This window comes from Pezoporus occidentalis, unplaced genomic scaffold (genome assembly GCF_034315485.1).
Source record: "Pezoporus occidentalis ecotype Australia unplaced genomic scaffold, CSIRO_AGI_Poc_V1 ctg144, whole genome shotgun sequence".
Taxonomy (NCBI): Eukaryota; Metazoa; Chordata; class Aves; order Psittaciformes; family Psittacidae; genus Pezoporus; species Pezoporus occidentalis.
In genome coordinates this window covers 255,383-282,746 of record NW_026913252.1, presented here as the reverse complement: position 1 = coordinate 282,746, position 27,364 = coordinate 255,383, and the positions used below count along the sequence as shown (strand labels likewise).

Here is a 27,364-nt window from a genome sequence, read left to right as displayed (position 1 = left end):
GCACAGCCCATCACTGTGACAAAAAAAACTGCACTTGTTTTTTTCCATGCAACCACCCCAGCATTTCTAGTAGTACTGTTTGCAACGCGTTGTCCCTCAGTGCAAAGAAAAGGCACGAGTACAAGAGTCCTTAGTAAAACATTACTCTCAGATCACAGATTTATTTTATGGATTTGCAACACAGCCCATATTACAAACATTGTCTGGGAACATTTACAAGAATAAATAAGATGGACTCGCAGTTGTAAAAAAAAGATTACACTTCACTGTAATGTACAGTCAAAAAATATATCTGATATTCATTGACTTGACATTATTTACCTTCCTTCTTTTAAGCTAGAAAGACACTGAATGCACAGTGTTGAGATTTCTGTATTTATATTTTTTCCTTTTTTTTTCCATACGTGCTTTATCTATCAAACATCCAAACTGTACAAGTGAGTTTCACCAGTAATCCATAAAGGCCAAAGGAGGGGGGCAGATGGGGGTGGCATTGCAACAGCAGAGACTCTCTCTCATGCAGCATTCCTCCCTGCTGCCAAAATGCATCGAGGGAGCTGGAAGAGGATACTGCTGATCCAGATGCAGCCACAGCATTGCTGTGTGAAGTAGTGCCAGGTGTGGCAATAAGCAATGCTCATACAGTTTAATGTCAACAGGAGTGGTGTGGGGAGGGAGGAGGTGGAGGAGGTTAAATCAATATGGGAGTGAATTTTGTCAATGCAGTTAGTCCACATGGGTTAGAGGATGTGTTAAGGATACAGCTCCAACTTTTGGCATAGAAGTACAGTGTTTAAGGGCTGGAGAGGTAAGAAAGGGCTACAAGGACAATGAGGGGGTAATGCCAGTTCTGCTCCAGGTACATGAAAGTCTAGCACACGGTGTCTGGTTAGACTGTTAGCAATGCAAAAAACTGACCATCCTGGGGAGTCTGGTTAGAGCATCTAAGTTCATGAAAGCTTGTGAAGTGCTGGCCACACTCCCACTTCCATCCCCCAAATGCACTCCTTTCCATAATTTCACAGAAATAACATTTCCTGGAGGTCCCCATTAAAATGACACACACAAGGAAACAGATCCCAACATGTTTGAGGTATCTCACGTTCCCAAATAGTGGTGCTTCAGGGTATCAGATCTCCCAGTGACAAACACCTCCACTGAAACACCATCACTCTCTGAAAGCACCTCCACTAAAGGAACCACAGTGCTGTTGGATACCTACATATGAAATACCAGGTCCCGAGGGGTGCCTTTACTGCATACCTTCACCTTGCAACAAGCAAATCCTTTCTGCAGATGACGTAGCATGGAATGGCTCATGTTTGTACTGCTTAGAAACAGCTCATGCTGAATTGAGTTGCAAGGAAAACATGTTAGTGTGCTCTTTTCTCATGCCATTTTTCTTTTCTTTCCCCCCACCAGCCAACACTATGGGAACACCAGCATCTGGCATTCAGTCTCCTGCATTATTTTGGTTTTTAAGGCTCAGGTTGAAAACAGAATAGTGGTGAAAAACCTGCTGCATGCACTGGGCTGAGGATGGAAAGGCTGATTTGTCTCTCATGTTTCTACAAACTGGAAAAGCTGCCAGGATTTCACCATTATGTCAGTCCAACTGCAGGACAGCTGAGGGGAGGTTGTTTTTTACAGGGGAGGCTTTTAAAATATTTTAACAGAGCAAATAAAGATTATAGACTACATAATCACTGGAAGTCAGCAAGTTTGGGTTTTTTTCTTCCCATCACACTCAGTATCACCAGGATTTGGTCCCTGTGTATGAAAACAGATGATTTTGCCAGACAGTTACAGCAAATTGTACATTCTTCAAGTATGTATATGAGGAAGATGAAGGTTGCCCAGAGAAGCTGTGGCTGCCCCATCCCTGGCAGTGTTCAAGGGCAGGTTGGACACAGGGGCTTGGAGCAAGCTGCTCTAGTGGAAAGTGTCCCTGCCCGTGGCAGGGGTTGGAGCTGGAGGAGCTTTAAGGTCCAGGCTGTGATTCTATGATAACTTTTCCAAGTCAATAAACAGATAATACATGACAGATTTTCCTAGTGGTCCGTGGCAGAACTGCAGAAAGTGGGCTTTGCTTGCTATGCCGTTCGCTTGCCCTTGATGAAAGAAGAGCTCTAGGTATTTTGGGGAGCAGGGAAAGAAAGAGCACTTGCATTTAAATTGTGTATTATGTACGTATGTCTATAGAAGCCTGAAATCTAAATAGCTGGGAACAGTGGGGTTAACAGAATCTTTAGTACTCAGTTATGTCCCCCTGACTTTCATTAGCTGGCTCCCCCTTTCTACTCCTGGAAACGTCTGTGCAGGGAACATGCAGTAGTTTGCCTACCTTTTGAGAGTGTCCTAGCAGGTATGCTGAGGTTTTGACCCAAAGGCAGTGGTTATGCTCAATAACTTTTGCCACATGGGGCTCTACTTGTCTAACAAACCGGGGCTGGCTGAACTGTGTACAGTGAAGAGAAACGAAAGAACCCCAAATGAAAATACAGCGGCTTACACCAAGTTCTGCAGATGCCCCTTGCACTAGCTGGAGATACCAACGTTAACTGTGCTACCCATGTAACAGAGTTGTTTGTTTAAACTGACTCCAGGACAATGAAGTTTTCTAAGTGGCACATTTCCATTGGCACATCCAGGGCTGAACCAGGACTGTGTGTGCTCGGGTGGCTTGGTAAGAATTCTGCAAGTGTGGCAAGCAGAAACACCTCGTATTTGCAGGTTCCTCTCTCCAGCAAACCTCATTTTATCTTTGTCTCTCAGGATTTATTCCCTCTGTAACACTCTGCTCCATCTCCATAAAGCTCCACAGCATGGAATGCAGCATTACCTGGTGTTTATGATCTCGGCACGAACTCAGAATAGTAAGAAACAAGAGTAGCTGTGCAAGCAGGAGAGACAGAACAAAGTGCAAGTTTCTACCTGTTTCAGGACTCCAGTTAATCTGCCTTCTCCAATGTTTATTTCTCCCAAAGGAGGTTTCTTCTCCTTCTCTTCCTGATGGCAACTGGTTTAACTGCTTTTTGAATCACCTCCTTTCTCTGACTCTACAGCTCATCAAGAGCAGTGACCAGCAATCCCTGGCTTGAGATTCCCAAGGGAAATCCCACAAACTACTTCTAAAGGGCCTGTGAAAAGTAAATGGAAAACCAGGTCTACCATCTGCATGCTTACACCTACTACTGTGGGGTCTATATTGCCACTGGGCTTTCTTTTTACAGGGAGTTTTTTTCAGATCCAGAATAAAAGGTTGGAAACTACTGACCAAAATGGACAACTTTAACTCACATCAATGGCTAAAATGTGACTAAATTACAGTAACCACCAGAGACTGGCAAAGGCAGACCTCACTTCATGATTTCTATGATAATTCTGTGCAACCCTGCTGAAGAATTTAAACCACAGACTGAAAGGCCTCCTGCTGACTGCCCTGATCACAGAATGCCAATTATTTCAAACTGCAGCCATAAATAAAACCACCAAATTCCCATTTGCTTGCTTGCTACCAGAGGTCCTGATTCAGTTCCTTCAGACGTACACTGTGCTCCCCTGCATCTTCTCTTTTCTTTCAGTTAATAAACAAGTCCCTCCAGTTTATTTACAGGAGGTCGAAAGTCTTTTTTCCTTACAGGTAATTTGAAGAAGGCAAAACAAAAAGAAGAGCAAGGACACAGCTCCTGCAGAGATTGTGATTAAAAACCCCACCTACAAACCACCACCAAACACACACAGAGAACTACAAAAAGAACAGATTGTTAAGACCTACTGCACCTTTTAGGGGGTTTGCTCTATCTTTCCCCTGCAGACAACTCTCTTCCTTCTCCAGCAGCCGGCCTAGATAGCTCTGGAATTCACTGCTTTGGTTATATCCCTTAACAATTTGAGATGTTAGTTACACTCTGAGTCAGTGACCCCTGAACCATCCTTCTTTACCTATTTCTAGTTCCTTGTAATTCAGATTAAACACTAGACCAATGCTATGCTATCAATAAATAGTGCTCCCTCACTCCTGCAGGGTGTCTGAATGGGACTACGTTTCTTGTCATTACGTCCATTCAAACACTGTCAATGTTACATCTTATCAGCCTAAACTTCAGACATGGAGGAATTCACCTTTTCTACTGTACATTATTGCTTTCCACCACAGCAGGGGATGCTCAGGTGGGAAAGCTCAACTTGACTATTAAACCTTTCAGCAGTGAGAAAGCTCCTTTAGCTCATCTCGTATTTTCTCCCTTTCCTAGCATAAACAAACCCATCACCCATAATCTTGCTCCAACATGTCACCTATTTTGCTACAGACTTTTCTCTAGGGTTTAAACAAGCTCAAGGTAATAAGGTTATTTAAATGAGCTTCTCTTCTCTTGCCACACAATTCCCTTCATCATTAATTTCCGTTCAACATACATGCATCTTCCAGTAAGGAACAGCATAAAGGTCCCTGAGCTAACATAGAGTGGAGCTGGTCAGTCCACAAAAGCATGATGATATAACAGCAACACCATCTGTAGTGTGCTGAGCATCTTTCCCAGGGACTGTATGGTGGGCATTAGAAGAAGGTTGAGACACACAGCACAGTTACCACCACATCATAAGCTGTGACTAACAGGCTGTGGTAACCAGCATTAAACTTGTTCCTTGCAAATTAAAGCTAAAATTTAGCTTAATCTCTCTCCCTGCAGTGTATGCTACCACCACTTGGCATTTGCAGAGGGCTAAAAGCACATGGTGTGTTGCTGTGGGTCAGATGAGGCAGGACTTGGCCCTTCTGTCAAACACATTCAAACCTACCTCAAAACCTTAAATAACTCCACTGCAAGTTCTGTGCTGCTCTGCTCATCCAGCAACTCCTGCTCTCCACACACACATCTCTCCTATGAGCTTCCTTCTGGCTTTTTAATTCACTTTCCTTCATGCTACTGTTAAGCCTTGATTTACCTCCCACACTTCACATCTCAATCCTATTGCCATTTCTTCTACCTGTCTAGCCCTTTTATCCGGGCTGCTCCCCTCAGTGCTTTCAGTAACTCATGAGGAGGCCCTATCACTATGCTAGTTTTCATGCTAACTACTAATGACCATTTAAATAGTATCCACAGGGAATGACTCCCTCTGGCCTTCTGGAGTTAGTGAAGGCACAAAAACTTCACTGACTTGTAGCTTCTTCCTACCTGGGCAGCTGTTGGAAAAGCCCTTTCTAGGATCCAGATTCTCTCTTTGCTAATGGCTCCCAGCTCCTGACCTACACTGTTGCAGCAAGTCACGTGTAAGCAGAACACAAACACGTCTTCCTTCTCATTTTTAACTCATAGTTTTGCTTTGCTTTCCATTTTCTTTTCTTCTACAGAACTGTGTTTCTTAGAGGCAAAAGGAAAAAACAACCAAAAAAACAATTACAACCAGTAGTTTGTTTCATGAGATGCCAGACATCCATCTACAGCTCCAATAGGAACTAAAGGGGATTTCCCCATCCCTGGCAGTGTTCAAGGTCAGGTTGGACACAGGGGCTTGGAGCAAGCTGCTCTAGTGGAAGGTGTCCCTGCCCGTGGAAGGGGTTGGAGCTGGAAGGTCCCTTCCAACACAAACCAGTCTGTGATTCTATGATTAATGATTTCATGCAGACAACAGAAAGGACCAAATAGAAGCAGAGCAGAGGCACCTGTGAAGGGTTTCTCACTGATACTTTAGGGCATAGTGGCTACATCAGGAAGAATCTGGTTCTAGCTCATTTAAAACCTTCATTATTCTTAAGAATCCAAAGCTCCTCGGAAAGAATATGAGCTAGGTGCTTCAGCATCCTAAGAAGCCCCTCCTCTTCACTCTGGAGGAGGATTATTGCTGTTCCAAGCATCCTTCCTTCGCCTGTTGCAGGTCCTGGTATTGATGATAACTATTTGGTTAGATACTGGTATGTTGTATGAGTTGAGAGTTGTTTTTATCAGATTTTCATCCTTCGTTGTCAAGGTAAAGGCATGACTATTGATACAATAATGACCACGAAGCAGAGGTGCCTTTTGAATTTACATACAGAATTAGTAACCTGTTTGGAACTCCTGGCATGCTCTGTACCAGGCACTGACATGACAGAGCTCCCAGCACAGTCTCCAGGTATTTACCTGAGAGTGGTAAGAAAGTGGAGTTTCCTTCAACTCTTCAGTCTATCTTTGAGCAAGTCTGTATCTGAAGAAACCTTCATCTCCCAGAATCTAATTTACACACAGAGCAGCCTCATATCCCTGCACCCTCAAGATATATAAATGGCTAAATTGAAATACTGAATATTGTAAGGCCTTGTTCATTCAATTATTTTTTCTCCAAGATTACCCCGCAGATCTCAGTGATTAACTACTGCAACATCCCCCCTCAGAAAAGCAATTTCTTAGCTGCTGAGAAGTCAGAGTGAGATCCAGAACATGGCAGAACACATCTGGTGTTTGTTTCAAAGGAGGAGATTTGCACAGGCATTTCTGCAGAATAAAACAAAAGCTGATTCGTTTGAGAAGGGGAGTTGCTGGTCTAACCCCTCCTTAGCACATGCCAGAATAGGTTTCTCTGTATGTACATCACCTTTCCTGCACCTTGGATGGGTTACTGTTTTTAAGGAGGTCTGAATAAATCACTCAACTGCATCTGATTGTACAACAGTTTGGAAATAGTGAGGAAATCTTGAGCAAGCCCAATTTTAAGACTTATCTTCAGAAGCTCCTGAGCAGGAACCTTCTTTGTCCTCTGTTTGCACAGTGCCTAGTTCAGCAGGGTCCTGTCGTGACTAGGGGTCCCGAGTTTGTATTGTACAGCAATACAAGTTATAAATAAGAAATAGCAATACATAGTATATGATCAATAATACCTACTGTATACCCTGTTCGTCAAACACACTGCACCCCAGCAAATACTTGAAAAACGTGGTAACAAAGTTACCAATTGCAAGACAAATGCAATTTGTTTGATGCAAATATTTAACCTTAAGGTTCAAGGGCCTGGGAAACTCATTCCTGGTATTGCTTCACCAGCACTGAAAGGAACGCAGACCAGAGCTGGAACTGGTTCATGCACAGCCTTGGGAGCCTAGCAGAAACTGGGAGGAAACATCTGGGTAGAAGCCAAGGCAGTGAATCCATGAACAGCTTCTCATGTCCACCATCTGTTTTCATGCTAAAAGGAGCTACACATGAGAAGAGAATTCCAATGTTGGCTGGTTGGTTTTTTTTTTCTCTTGTGTTGGCCTTTTCATTTGGAAAAACAAATAAACAGGGAAGGCAGACAAATGGTAATGAACCATTTCCGATGTCCCCTATGGCTATCTCATTTGTCCCAAATGACTGCTGCATGGAATTAAAAACTTAGAGGCTGGGATTTGAGAACAAAATTATAAATTAAAAAGGAGACATTGAAAAGAGAATTTCCTCAGGGTTTCATTCCTTCCCCACTCTGCAGCAAGGAGAGCAAAAATACAATCCCAAAGAGGAGAGAAGAAGTCAGAGGGGATTGGAAGTCCAGTCTTGAGCCTGTTTCCCGTGTTGCTGATTTTTACAGGAGGTTATTCATGAAGCAGGAGATGTTTGAGGGAAAGCAGGCAGCTGCAGACACAGGCATCGGCTCCTCCATCCAGACAGGTCTGTGCAGTCTCAGTCTCTTGCTCCGGGAAGGAGAGGTTTTCCTCCCCACGCTTGTCACTGCCTTCCAGTGTGGGAGAAGGGAGAAGCATTAGCCAGAGATTGGGGTCTGGCATTCCAGAGGCTCCCATGCCTCCACTGCGCTAAAAGGAACTCAAGTATTCCAGTGCAACCTCGTATACAAATCTATACTGTTCCTGAAAGAAAGAATAGAAATCACCAGCATTAGGATACGGGCAAATTCTTCAGAGCCTCATTTTGCAAGCTGCCAAAAATGCCTTCTTTTCTACACCATTTGGCAGCACCAGGCAAACAGTAATTGCCTTTCCATGCAATCCTGAGCAAGCACTACTAAGGGATGGTATCACCAGTGGAAGAGAAAAACAGTCATAGAGACAAAACACTCATAGCAACAGCCACAGTATGGACTATTCATTGTTTGCTTCAAGCACTCATTGCACACATTGATTCTGAGGAAAGAATTCAGTGTGATCGATTGGGATGGTTCAAATCAGGACAGTTTTATCTCTTTGGTTGCAGGGATCAAGGCCTGGGGCTCGGTCTGTTCTCCCTTCCTGGCTTCAAGGCATGTCACAGCATTAAGTGCCAGGCTGTATGCAGGCACAGGAAGCGAAATCCCCACACTCCCCAAAGCCACGGTGATGGCGACTTGGAGTTTAACCTCCTGGAAGCAGTTGGGCATGGCAAACATTGTTCAGGGAAGTATCAGGACCAGAGGATTCATTGCACATACTAAAATAGGACTGATTTTAACTCTGATGGATCCATGTTCTGATTCATTTTGATTCATACTGATCTAAGCCATGTTGGACAGGGCTTGGAGCAACCTAGTCTAGTGGAAGGTGGCAGGGGGTTGGAACTGGATGAGCTTTAAGGTCCCTTCCAGCCTAAACCACTCTGGGATTCTGTGGTTCCTTAACCTATCCTGAAGAAGTCTCCCTGCATATGCTGGGTGGGTAAGGCACAGGTTAAAAAAGCTTACCAATGACTCCACCATGTTGGATTTGTTATTCCGTAGCGTTTTCACTATGTGGAACACATCAATGATATTCTGCTGTTGAATCATTTCACACACGCTGCAGATGGCACAGAAAGTGCCGCTGCGTCCCCCACCATTCCTGGGAGCACAAGAAAAGAGGCAAGAGGTGAAGACAGGACATGGACCTGCTTGAGCGAGTCCCTGTGAGGGTGGTGAGACACAGGTACAGGTTACCCAGAGAAGCTGTGGCTGTCCCATCCCTGGCAGTGTTCAAGGGCAGGTTGGACACAGGGGCTTGGAGCAAGCTGCTCTAGTGGAAGGGGTCCCTGCCCGTGGCAGGGGTGGGAACTGGATGAGCTTTAAGGTCCCTTCCAAGCGCAACCAGTCTGGGATTCTATGAAGACTGAGGGAATGGAGGAGAGCACTACTTGCACTGCAGCTCTCACACCATATATGCTAAGGAAGGTCTGTAATATAAGGAAAGGTGAAGAACATTCAAGGGTTTGTGAAAGTGGAGACCTGCAGGGCAGTAGATGGGTGGAAGAGCTAAGCTCATTCCTGGCAGTGGTGGACAGGGAAGTCCCAGGGACTGCAGTGCTGTTCCTCACTGCTCTGTGGTCACACTGGAACACGTGGCAGCACTGCATTGATTGCATCTGGGCTCCACCTATGAGACCTACCTATACAGCAGAAAGTTAGCAGAGCTTTTTCAGCTACTCCTGAGTCATAAAATCTCGAGGCCAGGATGCTATGAAGTAGCACAATATTCAACTTGAAGTTCATTACAAGCACAATTAACTTTATTTTCCTCAGCTGAAGCCTGGCAAGCCACCAGATTTCCAGATCCATCATCAGTGCTCTTCAGACAGCATTTCATGAGCTTACAGACATTCTCCAGTCCTACTTACAGGCAGTGGACAACAGTCCGTCCATCTCTCCCATCGTACTGTTCTTGCCACTTCTCCAACCTTCTGACCACCTTGAGGAGGGAGCGTTTGGAAGGAGGGATGTCCCTGTATGCTGGCCAGCCAATGTACTGCAGATGCTGAACTATGCGGTATCCATCCTGCGGCTGAAACAAAGAGTGTTTTCAAGATGTGAGATGGGATGTTGCAGAACACAGAGATAGGGTAAAGCAGGGGGCACTGGTTACATCTTCCCTTCTGGATCTCTTATCATCAGTGTTAATCCCCATCCCTGGCAGTGTTCAAGGCCAGGTTGGATGGGGCTTGGAGCAAGCTGCTCTAGTGGAAGGTGTCCTTGCCCATGGCAGGGGATAGAACTGTTGAGTTTTAAGGTCCCTTCCACCCCAAACCAGTCTGTGATTCTATGATTAACATCCTGCACTCTGGATACCTGATACACTGGGGAAACAAGGACTTTTCAGTAATCTGAATAACAAAGATGATCTCAGATATTACACAGCCAGGCAGAAAGCAGGTGCGCAGGATCCTTTGTTGCTTCCAGGAGAGAATAAAGTCTCATAAAACCGTACGAGTAGATCAGATAGGTCAAATGTCTCTTTCCTGGTTGCCTGTGCTGCAGATTCATTGTGCCGTAAGAACACGGCAAAGGCGGCCCTCAGAAAAATCTCTGGGGGCCATGGCAGGAAAGGATCCTCACAAAGATTTTAGCAGTGGCCACTGGTGTCTAACTAAGATGGGTGCAGAGAATTGTGAGTTCCCAACATCCACCCTGCCAGCCATGCAGTCATGAGCCAGCTCCATCCTCAGAGACCCAGAGCCTTGGTCTTATCAGCTGTATGACTTCAAGACTGGTTCTGAGTCAGCTGGCGTGGGATACAGAAGGTAAGTATCTGATACATCAGTTGTGTAGTTGGACCACAAGGTTCACTCTGCAATGCCATGACTGAATTGCTGCTCAGGCTCTGACCATGCAGTCAGAGACTGATGTGTAAAACAGCATGGAAAAGTGATCTGTGGAGCCCGTTTCCATTTCTGATTAGAAAAAACTAGAAAGGAGACATAATCAATCTGGGAAACAACTAAGGAGAGAAAAATCCTCTCCTGGAAGTCTTCCCTGCAGCTCTGAAGTTGTGCTGTCAGGGTCCAGTGTGCAGATAAACTTTGTTTCTATCGTTTCAGTTGTCCTGGGGCTGAGGAATACAGAGACAGAGTTAGTTACAGAAATGGCAGTTGCTTGTTTATAGGAAAACTGGGCCATGGGGAATCCCAGTCTAGCCAGTAAACAATGGACCTGTCTTCAGAGACATTGCACAGCAGCTGACAGATGGGAGAGCTGCTGACACCATCCCAGTTTTATTTCCTATGATACCAATGGTTTTATATTGGCTACAGAGTGATTAATTTATCTCAAATACAGACACAAAAATGCTTTACATTTAAATACAGATTTTCAGCTCATATCATCCACTCTCTACTTTCAGCCAAGAATCTTTTACCAACATAGACTGATGCAATTAAATGTTAATTAAAAGAAGTAGCTACTAAATTCTGCAGTGGAATTTTGTTCCTAGGTGAGGGATTCAGCATCTCTAAACCACAAGTCTTGGTTCTGCCTATTCCTCATGCCAAAATAGACTTTTGAGAGAAGGGAAGCTGGTATCTCACTGCTCTTACCCTGGCCATGTTGCAGATCCGGAATATCCGATTGATGATATCTTCATCAATGTCTGCTGAAACAAACTCTACTTGAATGGGGCCATAACAACAGGAAGTCTTCTCTGGCCAGTACTGCATGCAGAGCTGGAAAAAAAGCCAGAAGAAACAGAAAGCACCTTAACTACTAACAGGGAGATGCATGTTCAGTCTTCTTTCCCACTGAATTTATAACCAGCTCAAATTCCATAACCCATCTTGTATTACATGTATTTGCTCAGAGAAGTCCTCCTTTTACCTCAGTACAAGCTTTTTTATATCATGGATATGAAGAAAATAAGAAATCTCTTTTAAAAGCTTGACTTTTCCCCCCTTCTCTTTCTCTGTATGGACACAATTTGTAGCTGACTGAATTCTGGGCTCTGAAGGTGCAGAAAAAGTGGCTGACAAATGAAGCTTCCGTAGGGGTATAGATTTAAAATGAACATAAAAGATTAGTGTATGTAGGTAAATTTGGTGGGAACCAGAGGTTTGGTGTGAATGAGGAAGCAGTGCCTGCACCAAGAAAGTTCATCTTAATTCAAGCAAAGTGGAACTGCTCTTTTAATGTAAGATGAACCTTTTAGCTTTCGGGCTCTATCAGTGAGCAGGGGAGGGAGGGTGAGTTTCCTCTGAAAGCAATGAGAGCAACTCTGATTGCAGGTGAGCCACGCAATCTCTGCAGTCTGTGAAGCAGCTCAGGAGTCTTTTCTTATGCAGATATTACTGAAAGTACAGAAAAAATCCTACCCATACAAACTACAATCCAGGTATTTCAAATCCATCTGAAGTAGATCATGGTGAGAAAATATTTTGTGGAGGTCTCATTAGCAGTTTCTGCTGAATTTTATTTCTTTCTGGGTTTTCTTCCTATTTTCAAGTGTAATTTTTTAGAAGTTTTGAAACCCCCAGATGTTCATTTGAACTTGATCTCATGCATTTCAAGCTCAGTCATTGCCAGTACCAACATCAAGTGTGTCAGGTGTGTCAAGTGTGCATGGTGCTGCAGTAATTCTGTATCCCTTTTATTCCTTTGATCATACGGGATTGAAATTGGGTGGGATATTCATGCAGTCCTATGCATCTTTGCCTTTGTGAGTGTTTCAAGATTAAGCAAGCCAGCCAAGACCACCTAAGCAAGTCCTCCTTTGAAGGTTGTCTTTACTCTTCATTCAGACTTCCAAGCAGCCCACACATCTCCGGTCAAAGCACCTGCCCAATAGCCAAGGAGATCTGAGCTGAGCTGATGCTTTAGGAACAACCTCAAGGTGCATTGGAAAGAAGAATAAGATTAAACCTTTCCTTCATCTTGAGAATCTGCTTTTCATAGACCAGGTCTGTGAATGGCCATCATCCAAATGTATATGGATATACACTGCTTAAAATTGTCTGTCATCTTTTCTGACCTCCACATGGTTTTAGTTGCACCTTTTCTCTCCATAATGTATTAAAGGTTCTCTTACCTGTTTATTTTAACTATTGTCCTCTCTATAGTTCAGGCACAGCTTTTATATAAGCAATTTCTGTATTTGTGTTCTAACAGAAAGGACTAACACACCCTGCACACAAATACAGTACCTGCAAGTAACTGTACACCAACAGTTTGGTAGTGCTTAGGGTGCAAGAGAGTTCTTAGCTCTAAGTTCTCTCTCTCTGTAACTGCCTGAGAGGAGGATGGAGCCAGGAGGGGCTGGGCTCTGCTCCCAAGGAACAAGGGATGGGACAAGAGGAAACGGCCTCAAGCTGCACCAGGGCAGGTTTAGGTGGAGCTGAGGAACAATTCCTTCTCCAGAGGGTGTTCAGGCATTGGAACAGGCTGCCCAGGGCAGTGCTGGAGTCACCATCCCTGGAGGTATTTAAATGACCTGTCGATACGGCCCTTAGGGATATGGTCTAGTGGTGGACTTGGCAGCATTAAGTTTATGGTTGGACTTGATCTTAAGGGTTGCACACTCAAGCTAGGTGACACTATGCTTGAGTAACCACCAAAGTGACTTTGTGCATTGCCAAATCCTCTTTTCTGTGCCTACAGATTACCTCATAGTAGCAAAACTTTGCTAGGGAAAAATCAAAGCAGGTGAAATCTTGTGCAGAAAGAGAGTCTCAGGAATAGCACTGGCTGGAGCTGACAGGTTTGCTTTCCAAGTATACAAAGTGTGAGAAAGTGTGTCATTTCCAGAAAAAAAAACCTCTGTATTTTTCTTTTAAGTGTCAGGAAAGAAAAGGAAAAGATTAAATTTGCCTGTGGATTCAATGACAAGATACAGGATCAGACAGGCTGAACAGGACAGGAAGCAGCAAGTGCACAGGACCTTCATTACAGCTCAGTGGTGGGACTCCATGGGTCAGCAAGGGAGCACACTTCTGAGCAGAGCTCTCACTGTACCTGGAAATGAAATCCCATCTCCTTCACCCTGAAGGAGATGCCCTCAATGAATGGGGTGACTGGTTTCTCCATTACCATCAAAAAAAAAAGAGACCAATAAACTTGCTGCCTTCAAGCGTGGTAAGATTTTGAATACAGAAACAAATGCAAAATGAATCCATGAAGCACCAGTTACTTGAGGGTTCCTCTCGTTGCACAAGTGCTGTAATGAGTGAATCAGCCATGCCAAATGTACTCTTCACACAAATTGTATGATTATGCCTTTTTGAAAGCTGTTCTGCCACTCATGAGCAAGGTGGCTGGAAATGCTGCTACAGGAGGAGCTGCAACAGCTCCTGCCCTGGCAAGCTCAATAATGGTGTGTTCAGTAGCCAAGAAACAACTTACACATGACACTAGAGAGAAAAATACAGAGCAGAACGTGCTGCTCCGGAACCTGTGCAAACCACACTCTCACTGTTACTGAACTGCATTGGAAAACTCAGGGAGAAGATCTTTCAAATGAGGTCAGCATCCCTTTTGGTTTCATTCTTCTGGAAATTCCACGGGGACATCAAGCATGAAGCACACTGGGCAGGGCTAGGGAAAACTTTCCTGAACCAAAGACAGACACAAATATGAAAGGGGTGAAAGCAGTGTTGGGAGGAAAATACGGGCCCACAAGCACAATGTATTCAGGTATCCCTGTCTACTGCAGCAAGAATTAGCTGCCTTGGAAGGAGCCAAGTATCCATACGTAAGTCCATACCTACTGTTCATTATAGCCCAATATATTACCTATTACTTTCCAGTTACCCTTCATTTGTTTATTGGGCTGGGAAGAGGGGAAGGGGCACAAGAATATGGCAGCAGAAACACTCTTAAGACCATCTGGATTTGAGAAGAAAGTTACATGACAGAAATGATGAAAAGCCACTTACCTGTGCTGCATCCATCTCGTTCAGCATCACTACAGAGGAGCAGTTATAATCAAACACCAGCCTCCAGAAGTCTGCTACGGTGTTGGGCAGCGGGTGTTGGGTGACAATAAAGGCAGCAGGTTGCTTGTGGCTCTAACAAAAGAGTGAGATTAGTTAAAAAGAAATTCAATCAACCTTTTCTCCCAATGACTATTGCACCCGGGAGGCTGTGGCAAGGCAACAGAGCCATTTAACCAGATTATACAAATCACATATCCTTCTCCTTGTTATCGCTCTGCAGTGAATGAACCTTTCATAATGGGATTCTTTTGCTCCCAATGAAGGCATTTCATTAAGGAAGTGTCACAAGAGCAGAGATTACCCAAATCAATTATTTATATTTTGAGACTCAGCAAATAATACTAATTCTACTATTACTACTACTATCAGAAATATTAATAAATGGGAAGAAAACAGCTGGAAGCAAATGTTATCCTTTTTTGCTGCGATGAACACTAGTAGCTACAGAAGGGATTAGCCCCCCTGTCTGCTATGGCTCCCTGGCGATGTAGTGCTACAGAGGTGGCACATCTGGATCCCAGCCATCCTTTAAGAGCTGGTGGGGCAATATTCAGAGTCTGCAGCAATGGCATTTAATGTCTGGTGTTATTCTTTCACCTGAGAAAAGCTCTCTGACCTCAGCCTCCCTAACTACGGAGGGCAAGAACTGTGCTACCAACCTCTGTGGGGCTCTGTCAAAGGATGCTTGTGAGGCGCTTGGAGATGGAAGGTTATTGCTTTCCAACAATGGCAGCCTAAGTGAGCCTACAAACTGCTCAGTACTTGGTGCTGTCCGTCTGTGAAGCTGACCTGAATCATAAGGCACAATATTTCTGAGGCAGAAGAGGCTGGTTTTTAATGCTGTGCAGTCAACAGCCCAGTTTGAGGCTAGGACCCATGCTGAGTGCTTCACCCCTGAGAGAGGGTACAAATGGTGTTCTGTGTCTAAGGGCGAATTTTGGTAAACACAGTCCAGAGGAGCCTGCAAGACTGTCTTCCTGGGACAATTCGTGCTTCCAAACCCAGGCTCTAACCCATCCTACGTGTAACCATCACCCCTTCCTGCTCTAGCACTTCCTTCCATCACAGCTTTCATGATATATACAGAGTGAGCTGCAAGGCAGATAAGGGTGGGAGAGAAGTTTACAAAGAAGAAATAAAGATGCTGCCCAGGGCAGTGCTGGAGTCCCCATCCCTGGAAGTGTTCACACACTGTGTAGATGATGCCCTCAGTGCTGTGGGTTAGTGGTGGCCTTGGCAGCGCTGGGAATGGTTGGCTCGATGATCTTAAAGGGCTTTTCCAACCTCACTGATTCTATGAGTCTACCACAAATCTGTAAATAAAATCATCACTAGGACTGTGTTGTCAAGTGTTCCCCAGCATGTGCCTGTCTGCACACAGTGAAAGAACTAATGATAGCTCAAGGCAATATGGGCTCGATGATCTCTCACAAGAGTTCAGGCTCAGTACAAGAATGCAGTCATGAAGCTACTGGGAAAGACAAAGGATTTCCAAGGTCTGTCCTCAACAGCCTACGAAAATGTGGGATTTTGGTTGTTCCCCTCTGATTATTATATTTTTTAAAGCTGCTGATCTATCTATGGCAAGAAAAACCAGAGCCAGAGACCATCTCAGAAGGTGAATTTCAATGACAAGTGAAAAATTCCTTCATAGAAATTCACAGGAAGTTCGTGGGGAATGACACAAGTATTAGCAAAGTGATTTGAGGCAATAGGGCTGAAATGTGCAAACACATTCCCAGTCCCTAAGAAACCAGAGAAGAAGAGATTGTGCTTCTGCAGATTTGCCAAAGCACGAAACCCACTCTGAAGGAAAACCAAAAAGGTTCCTTAGGCATACTGGCCATGAAAACATCACGATCTTTCTGAAACAATCAGAAATTAATTCCATCACCATTTGACTTGACCTCTTCAATGCAGCAGTACTACTGTTTGCCAAAGACAGAATTAAACAAGACTGACCTCAACACTGTTAGGGACAAAATGCTTCACTGCAGATGTTTCACCCTTCATTCTATTTACACATACTCCAACAATTACTGGCTTTAAAGACATCTTTGTCCAAAGGCAGTCAGGTACTGCAGCAGAAGAAACCATTAACATAATTCACCCTACACAAATGGCCTGTGCTATTGGACTCCAGCCTGTAAACTAAGCAAGGGAAAATGCCTTCAGACAGATCCAAATCAGCTTAACTCATGTCCTTAGGCCTTAAAAGTATCCTGCACATCTGATCCATGCAATCCCATATTCTAACTGCATATACTAATCTTGTGCTCCATACTACAAATGATGCTTCTCAAATTGCTGATCTGGCAAACATTTCTCTTCCAACTTGTACAACAACCAACGTATGGGAAGACACCACCTCAGACTTCTCGTAAACTTCTTGTCAGTAATTATCCACCAGTGTGAGGCAGAACTAGTCTAGGGAACACCTTTCTGTGAAGGAGAGAAAAGCCATGCCCCTTTGTCCAGTCTCACAGCATCACAGACCTGTTTGTGTTGGAGGGAGCTTTCCAAGCTCATCAAGTCCAGCCCCCTGCAATAAGCAGGGACATCTTCAACTAGATCAGAGTGCCCAGAACCACGTCCAGCCTGGCCTGGAATGGCTGCAGGGATGGGGCATCCACCACCTCTCTGGGCAACCTGTGCCAGTGTTTTACCACTCTCATAGCACAAAATCTCGTCCTCACATCCAGCCCGAATCTCCCTCTTTTAGTTTAAACCCATCACCCCTAACCCTGTTTCAACAGGCCCTGCTGAAAAGTCTCTCTCCATCTTTCTCATAGTCCCCTTTTAAGAACTGAAAGGCCATAATAAGATATCCCCCGGAATCTCCTCCAGGCTCTCCAGTTTGGAGAGGTCAGACCCAGAAACCACATGTAAGAAAGTGTTTTGCTTTGGATCCCTTTCTCCCAGAAAAGTATCCTGAGAATGAATAAACTCAATGCAGAGTAGGATCAGTGGGTACAGTGCAGTGCTGCTTACATCCATGAGTGCAGCATTGATGTAGTTACTGGATTCTCCATCCACGGAGATGAGGAAAGGCAGGCACCGGTCCAAGGGCAGCACGTCCATGCAGCGGTTCTTGTCGTGGTTCCTGGGCAGGAGGCCGATGCTGCAGTCCTCTGGCCGCACACGCGGTGTCACGATATTGAGAGTCTGTGCAGGAGGGGGGAGAAGGGAAGGAAAGACAGAAGCGGGCTGAGTGTCTTGGGCTTAACTTCCAAGAGGAATGCCATCTGCACAGCACATGTATTGTAAAGGCACTATGGACTAGCAGATCTGTGGGATCCCAGAGAATGAAAAGAATGAGCACTGAGGAGCTTGCTGTTATAATACACTGCATTCTGCACATTGTCCTGAGGTGCTCTTCCAAAGTCCATAAGCTCCAGCAACAACTGAGGGCACTATATACACCTTCCAACAACTTCCAGCTCTAAAACCCCACAGCAGTTAGGTAACATTTCTGTTCTTTCCTAGAGGTTGGGAATAGCTGTCACCAGTACAAGCTTCAGCTTTGACCCCGTCATGGTGTGAAACATCCTCGTGCTTCTACCATACCTAGGGTGGAAGCACACATCCTTCTCCCTCTTCATGTGGATCCTGGGCAGAAGTACCCTGAGTACTGACCAGGCTCACCCAGCAGGTCAGACTGGGTTCAGATCCTCCCGTGATTCCTCAGGTTAATTACCGATTTATCGTAACAACTCATATAAAAACCCAGAGAAAATGTTGTTTTTTTTTAACAGGAAAGTCTCTTTGTTTCTGGTATTATTTACATTGCTACTTTCCTTTTGGAGTGGCACACAGAATGCTTCACTTGCATAGTTATAACTTAGCTCTGGGGTCTTGCTGTCAGTCTTTTATCATTATCTGTCTTTCCCATAACTTGATAAAATGCATTTCTTTGTATCTAATTTTCTTTTGTGACCAACCAGTCCAGGTTGGTGAGCAGGGATCAAATACAGGGAATAAAAGTGGATGCATCTCAACACTGTTGCTTAAGTTGTCGTATGTCAGTGGCTATCTGATGTCATTCCAGTTTCACTTGTTATGTGTCCTCATCCTGAGCAAAGCCCAAGCAGTCACAGAGTGAACACCTCTGCAGCCATCAGAGGAACCCGAAATATTTAGGGTTCAAAAATTCTTACCTAGAGCTTGAGTTCTGCCAAGGAGAGGTTACAAATGGGTCAAACAACCCAAGATAAATGCATGTGTCAAAGTTTAAAGCTGCAACAACACAGTTGCTCTAAATTAGGCAGATTCTGCACTGAAGTCGTTTAGTCTAGAGATTGAAAGCAGATAATCTGGCTGGGGAAGCAACACGAAATCTCAGATCTCTGCCAGTGCACATAAATAGATGACTCAATGATTTACTTGTGTCTATTTTATGCCCTTCTCCTCGCTCCCTTGTTTTAGTATTTATTCAGCTTACAAAACCTCTCCAGAATGAGCTTTGCCATGTTCAGACAACATGTCGTGCATGAGAAATGCATCGAGCCTTACCCAAGGGCCAGTGGGACCTAAATAATACAAATTGCACCAACAGATCTATACTTAGATCAACTGGTTCATAAAGACTGTAGTAAAAGATACCATCTCTTGCATTAAATCCAGACAATTTGGGCTGAAGAATGATCTGAGCCAAAATCCGCACAAACAGATTCTACAACTAGACAAGGACCGAACCTCTTATCAAAGTACAGTGGAGTATTTCCTTCCCTCAGGAGCTTCCAGCCCACGGTATCTCAAACAAACAAGCACACAGGTGACAAATCTCATCTCCTATCATAACAAAGTAAGCCCAGCAAACGGTGCCTTTCTTCTTAATAGGATGACACATGAGATGTGGTTGGGCTTTGCTTCCATCAGGCCAAGCGTCCAGAACCAGAAACACTTCTATAGATGTGGTATCACCTGATAAAACCAGATCTTGCTTTAATTGAACTGTCACCAGTTGGGATCCACATTCCTTATCTCACTATACCAACCCTGATGGTTCTGTGGTTTCAGATAAAAACCACACTTTGTCCCTTTGCAGAGGGAGAGAGGAAAAGAGGCATCACGTCCCTCTTGTGCTGCTGCTCCACAGTCGGATCACGACTGCAGGGGGGGTCTCCCCAGAGCACAGCAGAGGGGCAGGATCCCCTCCCTGAGCTGCTGCTCACGCTCTGGGGGTGCAGCCCAGCACACGGGGAGGGTTCTGGGCTGAAGCGTACACTAAAGCCTGGTCATGGGGAGCTTCTCCTCACCCAGCACCCCCAAGCCCTTCTCCTCAGGCTGCTCTCAATCCACTTTGTGAGCTCAAATGTTTTCTCAAATCATTTTGTACAATTAAAGGAAACTCACCTTTTTACTACTGACTAAGCAGCATGGCTTCTTCATAAATAGCTGAGGCCTCTTTTTCCTATCAGACTCACCTTGCCCCAAATTTCCTACAATATTACACATTTTCTCTATGTCAGTGTTGGCTGAAAATCCTAGAGGGATGCTCAACACCAGTCCATGTTTGAAGTCCATGCTCAGAAATAAATCTTTGCTTGATGCAGCAGTAAAATAACAAAAATCAGCTGAAATGAGACCTGGACTCAGTGTCCCCCTTCTCTGCTCTACTGGAAATCATAAAATAACACACAGAAATTGATTAAACACCAGCTGCAATGACAGACATATCAAATTACCTGAAACTCATCTTTTATCTGGCTGGAATTGGTCTGTGGATCTAGTCGGCTGATGTTGTAATATATGGATCTGAACTCGCAAACTGGAATGGCCGTGTTGCCACAGAGACATGCCTCCAAAATGGCATCATGGACAAACACATACTGCTCCTGCACATGGGGGGATAAGAGATTAAAATCATATTTTCAATACAGATAATGAAACATCATGTTTTTTTTCCTTAAATCATGCCCAATATGCACATTTGGCTCTGTTTCATGCAGAGACAAATGACAGTGTGCTTGGTGACAGCTTTGTGAGTGTATTTCATCCATCACTGACTGCAAGGGCTCATGTACTCATTTCAGATTTGCAAGTAAAATCAGAAGTCACCAGTCTCAGGAATACTGGGACAAAATGGGAGTGGGCTGAGGAGGAAATCAGGGTGCAAAGCTTTTCTGTTCACAACCATGAGGTAGTGGTCAGGAATGAATTGTGCTTTGGACCTCTGATAATACCAGAGAAACAACTGTACTAACAGGTCTGCTCTATCGCTCAAAACCCCTGGACTTCTGGTATTCTGGGTAAAGCTCTTCCCTGGAACTAACGATGGGAAGTCCAGCGAAGTTAAAAGCACTTCTCTGCTGGTGTCCCTCAGGAGGGGAAGGCATTGAAGCACATACATAAACCTGTGCAGCAGGGTGACAGCTCCATAGGAGTTTGTGCAGCTGCTAGATGCTACATGATGGAGCAACTTTGCTTAATCAGCACCCAAAGCTTGAGTCAAGGATGTTTCATTTGTTTAGTGTGCAGTTGATATAAACCAGGCACTACTGGAGTCTGTGGCATGCCTACGAATGAGGCATGAGAGGATGCAGGAGCTAGCTTTTTTCTACTAGGAGAATAATCAGCAATGCTAAGACCTAAACTTCAAGGCTTGCCCTCCTGTCTTGGAGGCCCTGAGGAGCTGCCAGTGAATGTGATTCAGGGCACATCTGGATACGTTTAGCCACCGAAAGCTCTGTATAATCACATCACAGAGCAAGGGAGCGTTGACTTAATGAATTGCTGGGCTCCTGTTGAGCAGAGAAGCTGACAGAAAAGCAGCATGCTGTAAGAGGAGACCTGCTGGCACCTACCTCTGTCTGCACCAAATTGACTCTTTGGGATCGCAGCTCTCGCACACAGTTAAATATATCCACCACGCCTTCATTCTCTGCCATGTCGAGCATGATGTCGATGGCAATGAAGCACCCTGTTCTCCCAGCCCCTGCACTGAAACAAGAGACAAACACAAGGAGCTGCATGATCAAGGGACCGTGGAGAGGCTGGGCTCTGTGGAGAACACGGCAGCACGGACACGGCAATCTCCTCTTGGAAGCTGCTACCCCTCCCTCTAAAGTTGATTTTTCTGTGTAGCTAAATTAGCTTAGGATTTAAAAGAATGAGATGAAATACTATTTCCTGAATGGACTCGGGTAGTAGGAAAAAAATCCCTGTGTTCTTCAACCCCAAGAAAATAATGACAAATAATCATTATGCCATTACATAATGGTTGGTTAACCTGCACATCCCTCATCACACAGGATGTGGGAGAGCAGTTGCAAATCAACACAGTTCCAAACATTTCCTTCTTTAAAAAAGCCATGCACATCTTTACTCCAGTGGGCAAGACGAAAGGGGTTCAGTCCTCCACCTCAAACATTTCTTTTCCCTTCTTAATCCAGAGGAGTCTGGGTCCTGAGGAGGGTGATCTCATGTTGTGGATTGTAAGAGGATGGAGAAGAGGAGCTCGAGGCTACTCAAAACCTTCAGTTTAGAGCCTCCCACTGCTTGTGGGAATTGAACCATCTCCTGCAAAGCTGTGCTGTCACTGTGTCCTTCTTCCCTCCTGGGAAATCATCCAAGCTCTTTAGGTGTGAAGGAGAGAGTGAGGGGAACGTCTCTTCACATTACTCCAAAGGAAGAAGGAAAACTCAGCTAAAAAAAGGGCAACTTCAGCTGCATGAAAACTCCAGCAGTGCCGAAAGCAAGGAGATATGAATGACCATAAATTAATGGACCAGATTAATCAACTGCTGAATAGAGGAAAGATATTTTTCATTTGCAGAATTTTAATGAATAAGTGGCATTTCCTCTCCCTTTATCTCTCAGCTCTTCAGAATTTTAACAAATAGTTATAACATTTCTATATTTAGAGGATCCTGGCACTTCATAAATATCGAACAGTGATATTATCCAGCCAGGCATCGATAGGGAGAATTTGGTAATTACCACTTAAAGCAAGTCATTTAAATTCAAAAGCAGATAAATAACGGTGAGGAAATGGCCTCTATTCATTACAACGGGAAGAATGAAAAATTCCTCCTTGATTTCAAACTCCTTCCAGGGCCAGACTCATGTCCTGGCACCGAGGCAGCAAATTCAGGCCCTGAGCTCTAAATGAATTCCCTTCTGTTACCTCCTCAGGCCTAGCTGTATTTTATTATAGAAATGATTCACTGCTTGATAAAAAAACCCCAACAGAACAAACAAACAGAACAAACCCCCCCCCCCCCCCATCCAAAACTGTTTAAAAAGGGTGAGATTTAATTGATTTTCCTTTTTAAAGTGGTTGTGGGATGCATTGTCTCTGTCTTCATGATCACACAGCATGGCACTCAGAGGTAAGTGTAGACTGATTAGGGTTGAGGTTTTGGCACTGATGCTACAAACCCAGACTCTGGTTTTGTATCAGTCTCTTGCCTTGCATTTGAAGTCATCCAGCTCTGATAGCAGCCTGTGTGTGTCTGCTCTCCCACCACCAGCTGCATGCTTGCTCACACCGCAATCTGTTTCTTCTGCATGATAGGAACACTCCTACATATATAGAGCCTTGCAAATTAGGGCTTTAAGATCAGTTTGGATTAAGATTAGATGTAAAGAAGAAACTTCCCTGTGAGGGTGCTGAGGCGCTGGCACAGGGTGCCCAGAGAAGCTGTGGCTGCCCCATCCTTGGCAGTGCTCAAGGCCGGGTTGGACACAGGGGCTTGGAGCAAGCTGCTCTAGGGGAAGGTGTCCCTGCCCATGGCAAGGGGGTGGAACTGGATGAGCTTTAAGGTCCTTTCCAACCCAAACCAGGCTGGGATTCTGTGATGATTCTATGGAGCCCTCACCAGTAACAGCAGCAGCAGTGGAGTTAGCAAGCATGTGATTCAATACTCTGAATTCTCACAGCTGAAAACCAAGCAGTGAGGTTTCCTCAGGCATCCCTCTTTTATTAACTAGCTGGAAGACCCTGGACAGGTTTTCAATCTGATATTTCCATTTCAACTCCTGGGCTTTGAGGAGTCCAAGATGCACAGCACTGGCATCCAGACCCAGGAAGACAGACTAATGTTCCTGATAAGCCTATTGGTGCTGGTACAAAGCTGAACTAAAGTGCATGTGGGTACAGCAAAGCAAAGTTGCTTTAAAATTCTCTTTCTTTTTGTTGACATTGACCCTTCAGCTGTGCGAGGTCTTGTTGTAGATAACAACTGGAATGGCTGACCCAAATACTTACCATTCTTCCAGCTCTGCTACGAGTATCTAAGAGAGTATAGGTCACCAGTCTTTAACATTCAAATGACCCTCTTAAACCTACTTATATCATCTCCAATCCATGCCAGCAAGGCTCCAGAGCTGCCACTTTAGAAAAGTAAATCAGATTCCACTTTGTTTCCTGGTGAGGCCCACAGATTACACCCTTACACAAACTAAATGTCACTGATTATTGCCGGATGAGAAGGAAAGAAGCTGATGGAGGAAAGGCTCAGTCAAAGAGCTCACATACCTGCAGTGCACAACAACGGGTCCTGCTTCTGGGGGATTGAGGAACTTCACTTGGCGAACGAAGCCCAGGAGGCCGGTGGCATAGCAAGGAACACCATGGTCCGGCCAGCTGGTGAAGTGGAACTGCCGAATCTCTCGGATCTCATGGTAGCCTTTCTGAGGAGACAACACAGCCTCTGTGACTGCAATCAGCATGTTCTGATTACTGCTCCTTTCCCTGAGCAAGCATTGAGCTCTCCTTATGCCCAGGAACGTGTCCTGTGCTGCTTTTTACTCCAAGAGATTTCAAGCTGAACTCCAGTAACAAATGAGGTGGGTCACACAACTGAGAGCTGTGAAGGTGAATGCCAGCTCCCAGTTCAAACCTGTAGTCTTGGAGTTCAAACCCAGCTCACTTTATAGACTGACTTTAGCACCAGTAAACCATGGCTGCATGTGGTGTTTTTACCATAAACTCCTGTGGTGTTTTTACCATAAACCACCAAGCAGTCACTCTTAAATCCTTCCCGAGGTATTGAAGCTACAAGCCTGGGGAATGAACACCCTGACGGTAGGCAGGCCCCATGACAATGGTAGATTTTCTGCCATTTGCTGCCAAAAGGTCTCAGTTTGAGATTACAACTGGTGTCAAAAAGGGCAAAAATTGGTACCCAGACCCACGAGCTGGCTTTTCTGGTGAGACCAAGTGATTGGCACATGAAAATGGACACTGCAAGGGTAACAAAGAAGTGCCTGTCAGCTGTGACATTTTATGGTCACAGGAAATGCAGGTAGAATCCACCAGCCGGTCCCCTAACCTGTCGACTTTTGGCAATAACATTTCGAACCAGGTTTATAATGTGTTGTGGTTTAAACCCAGCTTCCACCTAAGTACCAGGCAGCCACTTGCTCTATCCCCGCTGAAACCAGCACAGAGTGGTTTAATGACATATGGAGCCCATGTATTAGAGAACTGGATCAATATTCCCAGTGTAACTGAAGTTCATTTAGCAGGAATTTTTGAAAGCTTTAAAAGCATTTACTGAGTGTTTGGAGAATAACTTGGGCAGACCTGGAATACTCTGGCACTTACACTTCCAATTTCTAATTACAAGTAACAAAAATCTTCCAAATGCTGCCAATTTGGGGATAATTTGTACACTCTTGCCTTTATTATGTTTTATTTCTGTTGAAAAGGGACCCTACTTGGCATCCAGTTTAACTGGTAGCTTTTTTGATGTGTAATCTGCCACTGTGAAACACGCGCTATGTCTGGCATACCATCAACTGCTGGCTTTTGGATCCATTTAAACTTTGTGCACTGTGGATTCTACTTTAATGGCTACATCAAGATGTTCACTTAAAATCACTTGTCCAAAATTGGACTCTTTAAGATTTAGGTTTCTGGAGTGAAACCTGTCCAAATAGCAACAGGTCCCATCTCCAAGAACATTCTGGATCTGTTTCCCAGACGATTTCTGAACACAAATTAAGTGCTGTATCAGAATTCCAGCTGACTGAAGGCTTCCTTACCTTCTGCACAGTAAATGTGCGTATGACATACTCTGCCAACGGTTCTGTTTCAATTAATGTGACTTTAATATCTCCATAGACCTCTGTGTCATCTGGCCAGTACCGAACACACTTCACCTGGGTGAGGGAAAGAAAACATTGAGAGGAACTAGCTCAAGTTGAGTCTGGACATTTTTCTCCACTTTGAAGCTGAAGCCAACACAAGTTGTGATGTACAGACCTTGTCAAAATTAACTGCATAAATTATGTCAAGATTCCTTTATCATATATAGGAAGCACAGGGAGGATGTTATCCTGGTTTCCTCTGTTGTCAATGCAAATCAAAAGGATGCATTTAAGCTCTTCTTCTTTAAGACAGTCTTCCTTGAATTTCCATACATGCCCTGAGCATGTATGAGGTTCACAGACTCCCTGGCAGCCACTGCCACCACCCCCTTTGAGAAAAATCTGTGCTCTTGCTATTGCTACTGTAATGCCCAACTCCCTCTGTTTAGTCAAAGCATTTCAGTTCACAGGGATTGCGAGATACTTGCTGATACATTAAATTTGGTTGACTCTAATCTTTCCTTATCAGATGTGGACACAAATTTGACATTTTACCAGCTGTGGCAGGCCTCAGCTACGGCTCAGGAAAGGAATCTCCTGATCACATAAATATAGCCCAAGCTTAGCCACTTCTAGAAGATGTGTGCTAAACTAATAGTAGAAATTAAAGCCAAGGCTGTGAAACACTGGAAGGGATATTTACAGCTAACAAAGACTATCAAGTTTTTAAATGCTTTAGCATGAAGAGAGGAACAGCACCGAAAAGCTGAAGCAATTAGCTTCTGCAAAGCAGGTTTTATGTTTCAGTCATAATCAGAAGGGGTTTTATAAGTATTAAATATGAGTAATGCAGGTTTGTTGGGTTTTTTTTTTTACACAGTGGCATTTATTTCAAAGTGAAGTGTCAGCAGAAGGTAACTTAGAATAAGTAACAATAAATGAACTGAACCAGCTGGCATTCAACCATGAGATCTAAAGGAAATCAAATACAAAGCAGCTGAATCACTAATGGCTGTGGGTAAATGATCATTTAAACTTTTCTTAGTACCAAAGCAATGGAAAGTGACAAACACCAGGAAAAGCAATAAATAAGAGCTCCAGTTTCTGGCTGAGAATGTCTCTAAACCAAAATCCATCGGGAGTGGGAAGAACATGGTGAGGAAAGCCACCCCAGACATGCCTTCTTCCTGCTCCGTACAGTCTAGCCTATGCCTTTGGAGTTACTCATGTTTGCTCCCGCCGTGGGCTTTGGCAATTGCCTTGTGCTGACACAGGGCCTCTGGCTCATCTGAGTGCAGAAGAGTGAAGTGGTGGGGGTTGAGGAGGCCAAGCTGCTGTGTGCCCCGGGATCCAGCCGCGCACAGTCTCATACCACCTCGGAACAATGATCTTCTGAAGTGACTGGAAACTCTAGGCTTTGAACTGTTATTTAAAGAGCTCTTTTAAACAGTTTGAACACCAGACACACATCCGTGCCCCTCTGGATTTTCCTGGGTAGAGAAGTATTCAAATTATACAGATAAAGAATAATTATTACAGAAGTACATTTTCCTTCTGTAGTGAAAAAGGAGACAGCTTCTCAGCCAGCATAAATTTGTAGATAACTCCACTAAAGCCGAGACTTACACCAGGAACACAATCCCTATTAGTCTAGAAGGGAAGCAGCTAAGTATTACAAAATCTAGCACTGTAGAGAAAACCCAGAGTGGCTTAAT

At 44.4% G+C, this 27,364-nt stretch overlaps 1 protein-coding gene across 6 annotated transcripts in view; it reads right to left on the bottom strand.

Annotated features, from left to right (window-relative positions):
• Positions 1-130: 130 nt before the first annotated feature.
• PTPRT (protein tyrosine phosphatase receptor type T) overlaps positions 131-27,364 on the bottom strand; it is a 278,660-nt gene continuing 251,426 nt past the window's right edge. For all 6 annotated transcript variants that reach the window (XM_062610067.1, XM_062610071.1, XM_062610066.1 and 3 more), the window contains 10 exons: positions 25,605-25,721; positions 24,094-24,248; positions 21,419-21,554; positions 20,300-20,449; positions 17,604-17,777; positions 14,553-14,684; positions 11,229-11,354; positions 9,537-9,700; positions 8,632-8,767; positions 131-7,825 (listed from right to left, as the gene is read on the bottom strand). In XM_062610067.1, the coding sequence (XP_062466051.1) occupies positions 7,772-7,825; positions 8,632-8,767; positions 9,537-9,700; positions 11,229-11,354; positions 14,553-14,684; positions 17,604-17,777; positions 20,300-20,449; positions 21,419-21,554; positions 24,094-24,248; positions 25,605-25,721 (1,344 nt within the window). In that variant the 3' untranslated portion in view covers positions 131-7,771. The remainder of the gene's footprint in view (positions 7,826-8,631; positions 8,768-9,536; positions 9,701-11,228; positions 11,355-14,552; positions 14,685-17,603; positions 17,778-20,299; positions 20,450-21,418; positions 21,555-24,093; positions 24,249-25,604; positions 25,722-27,364) is intronic.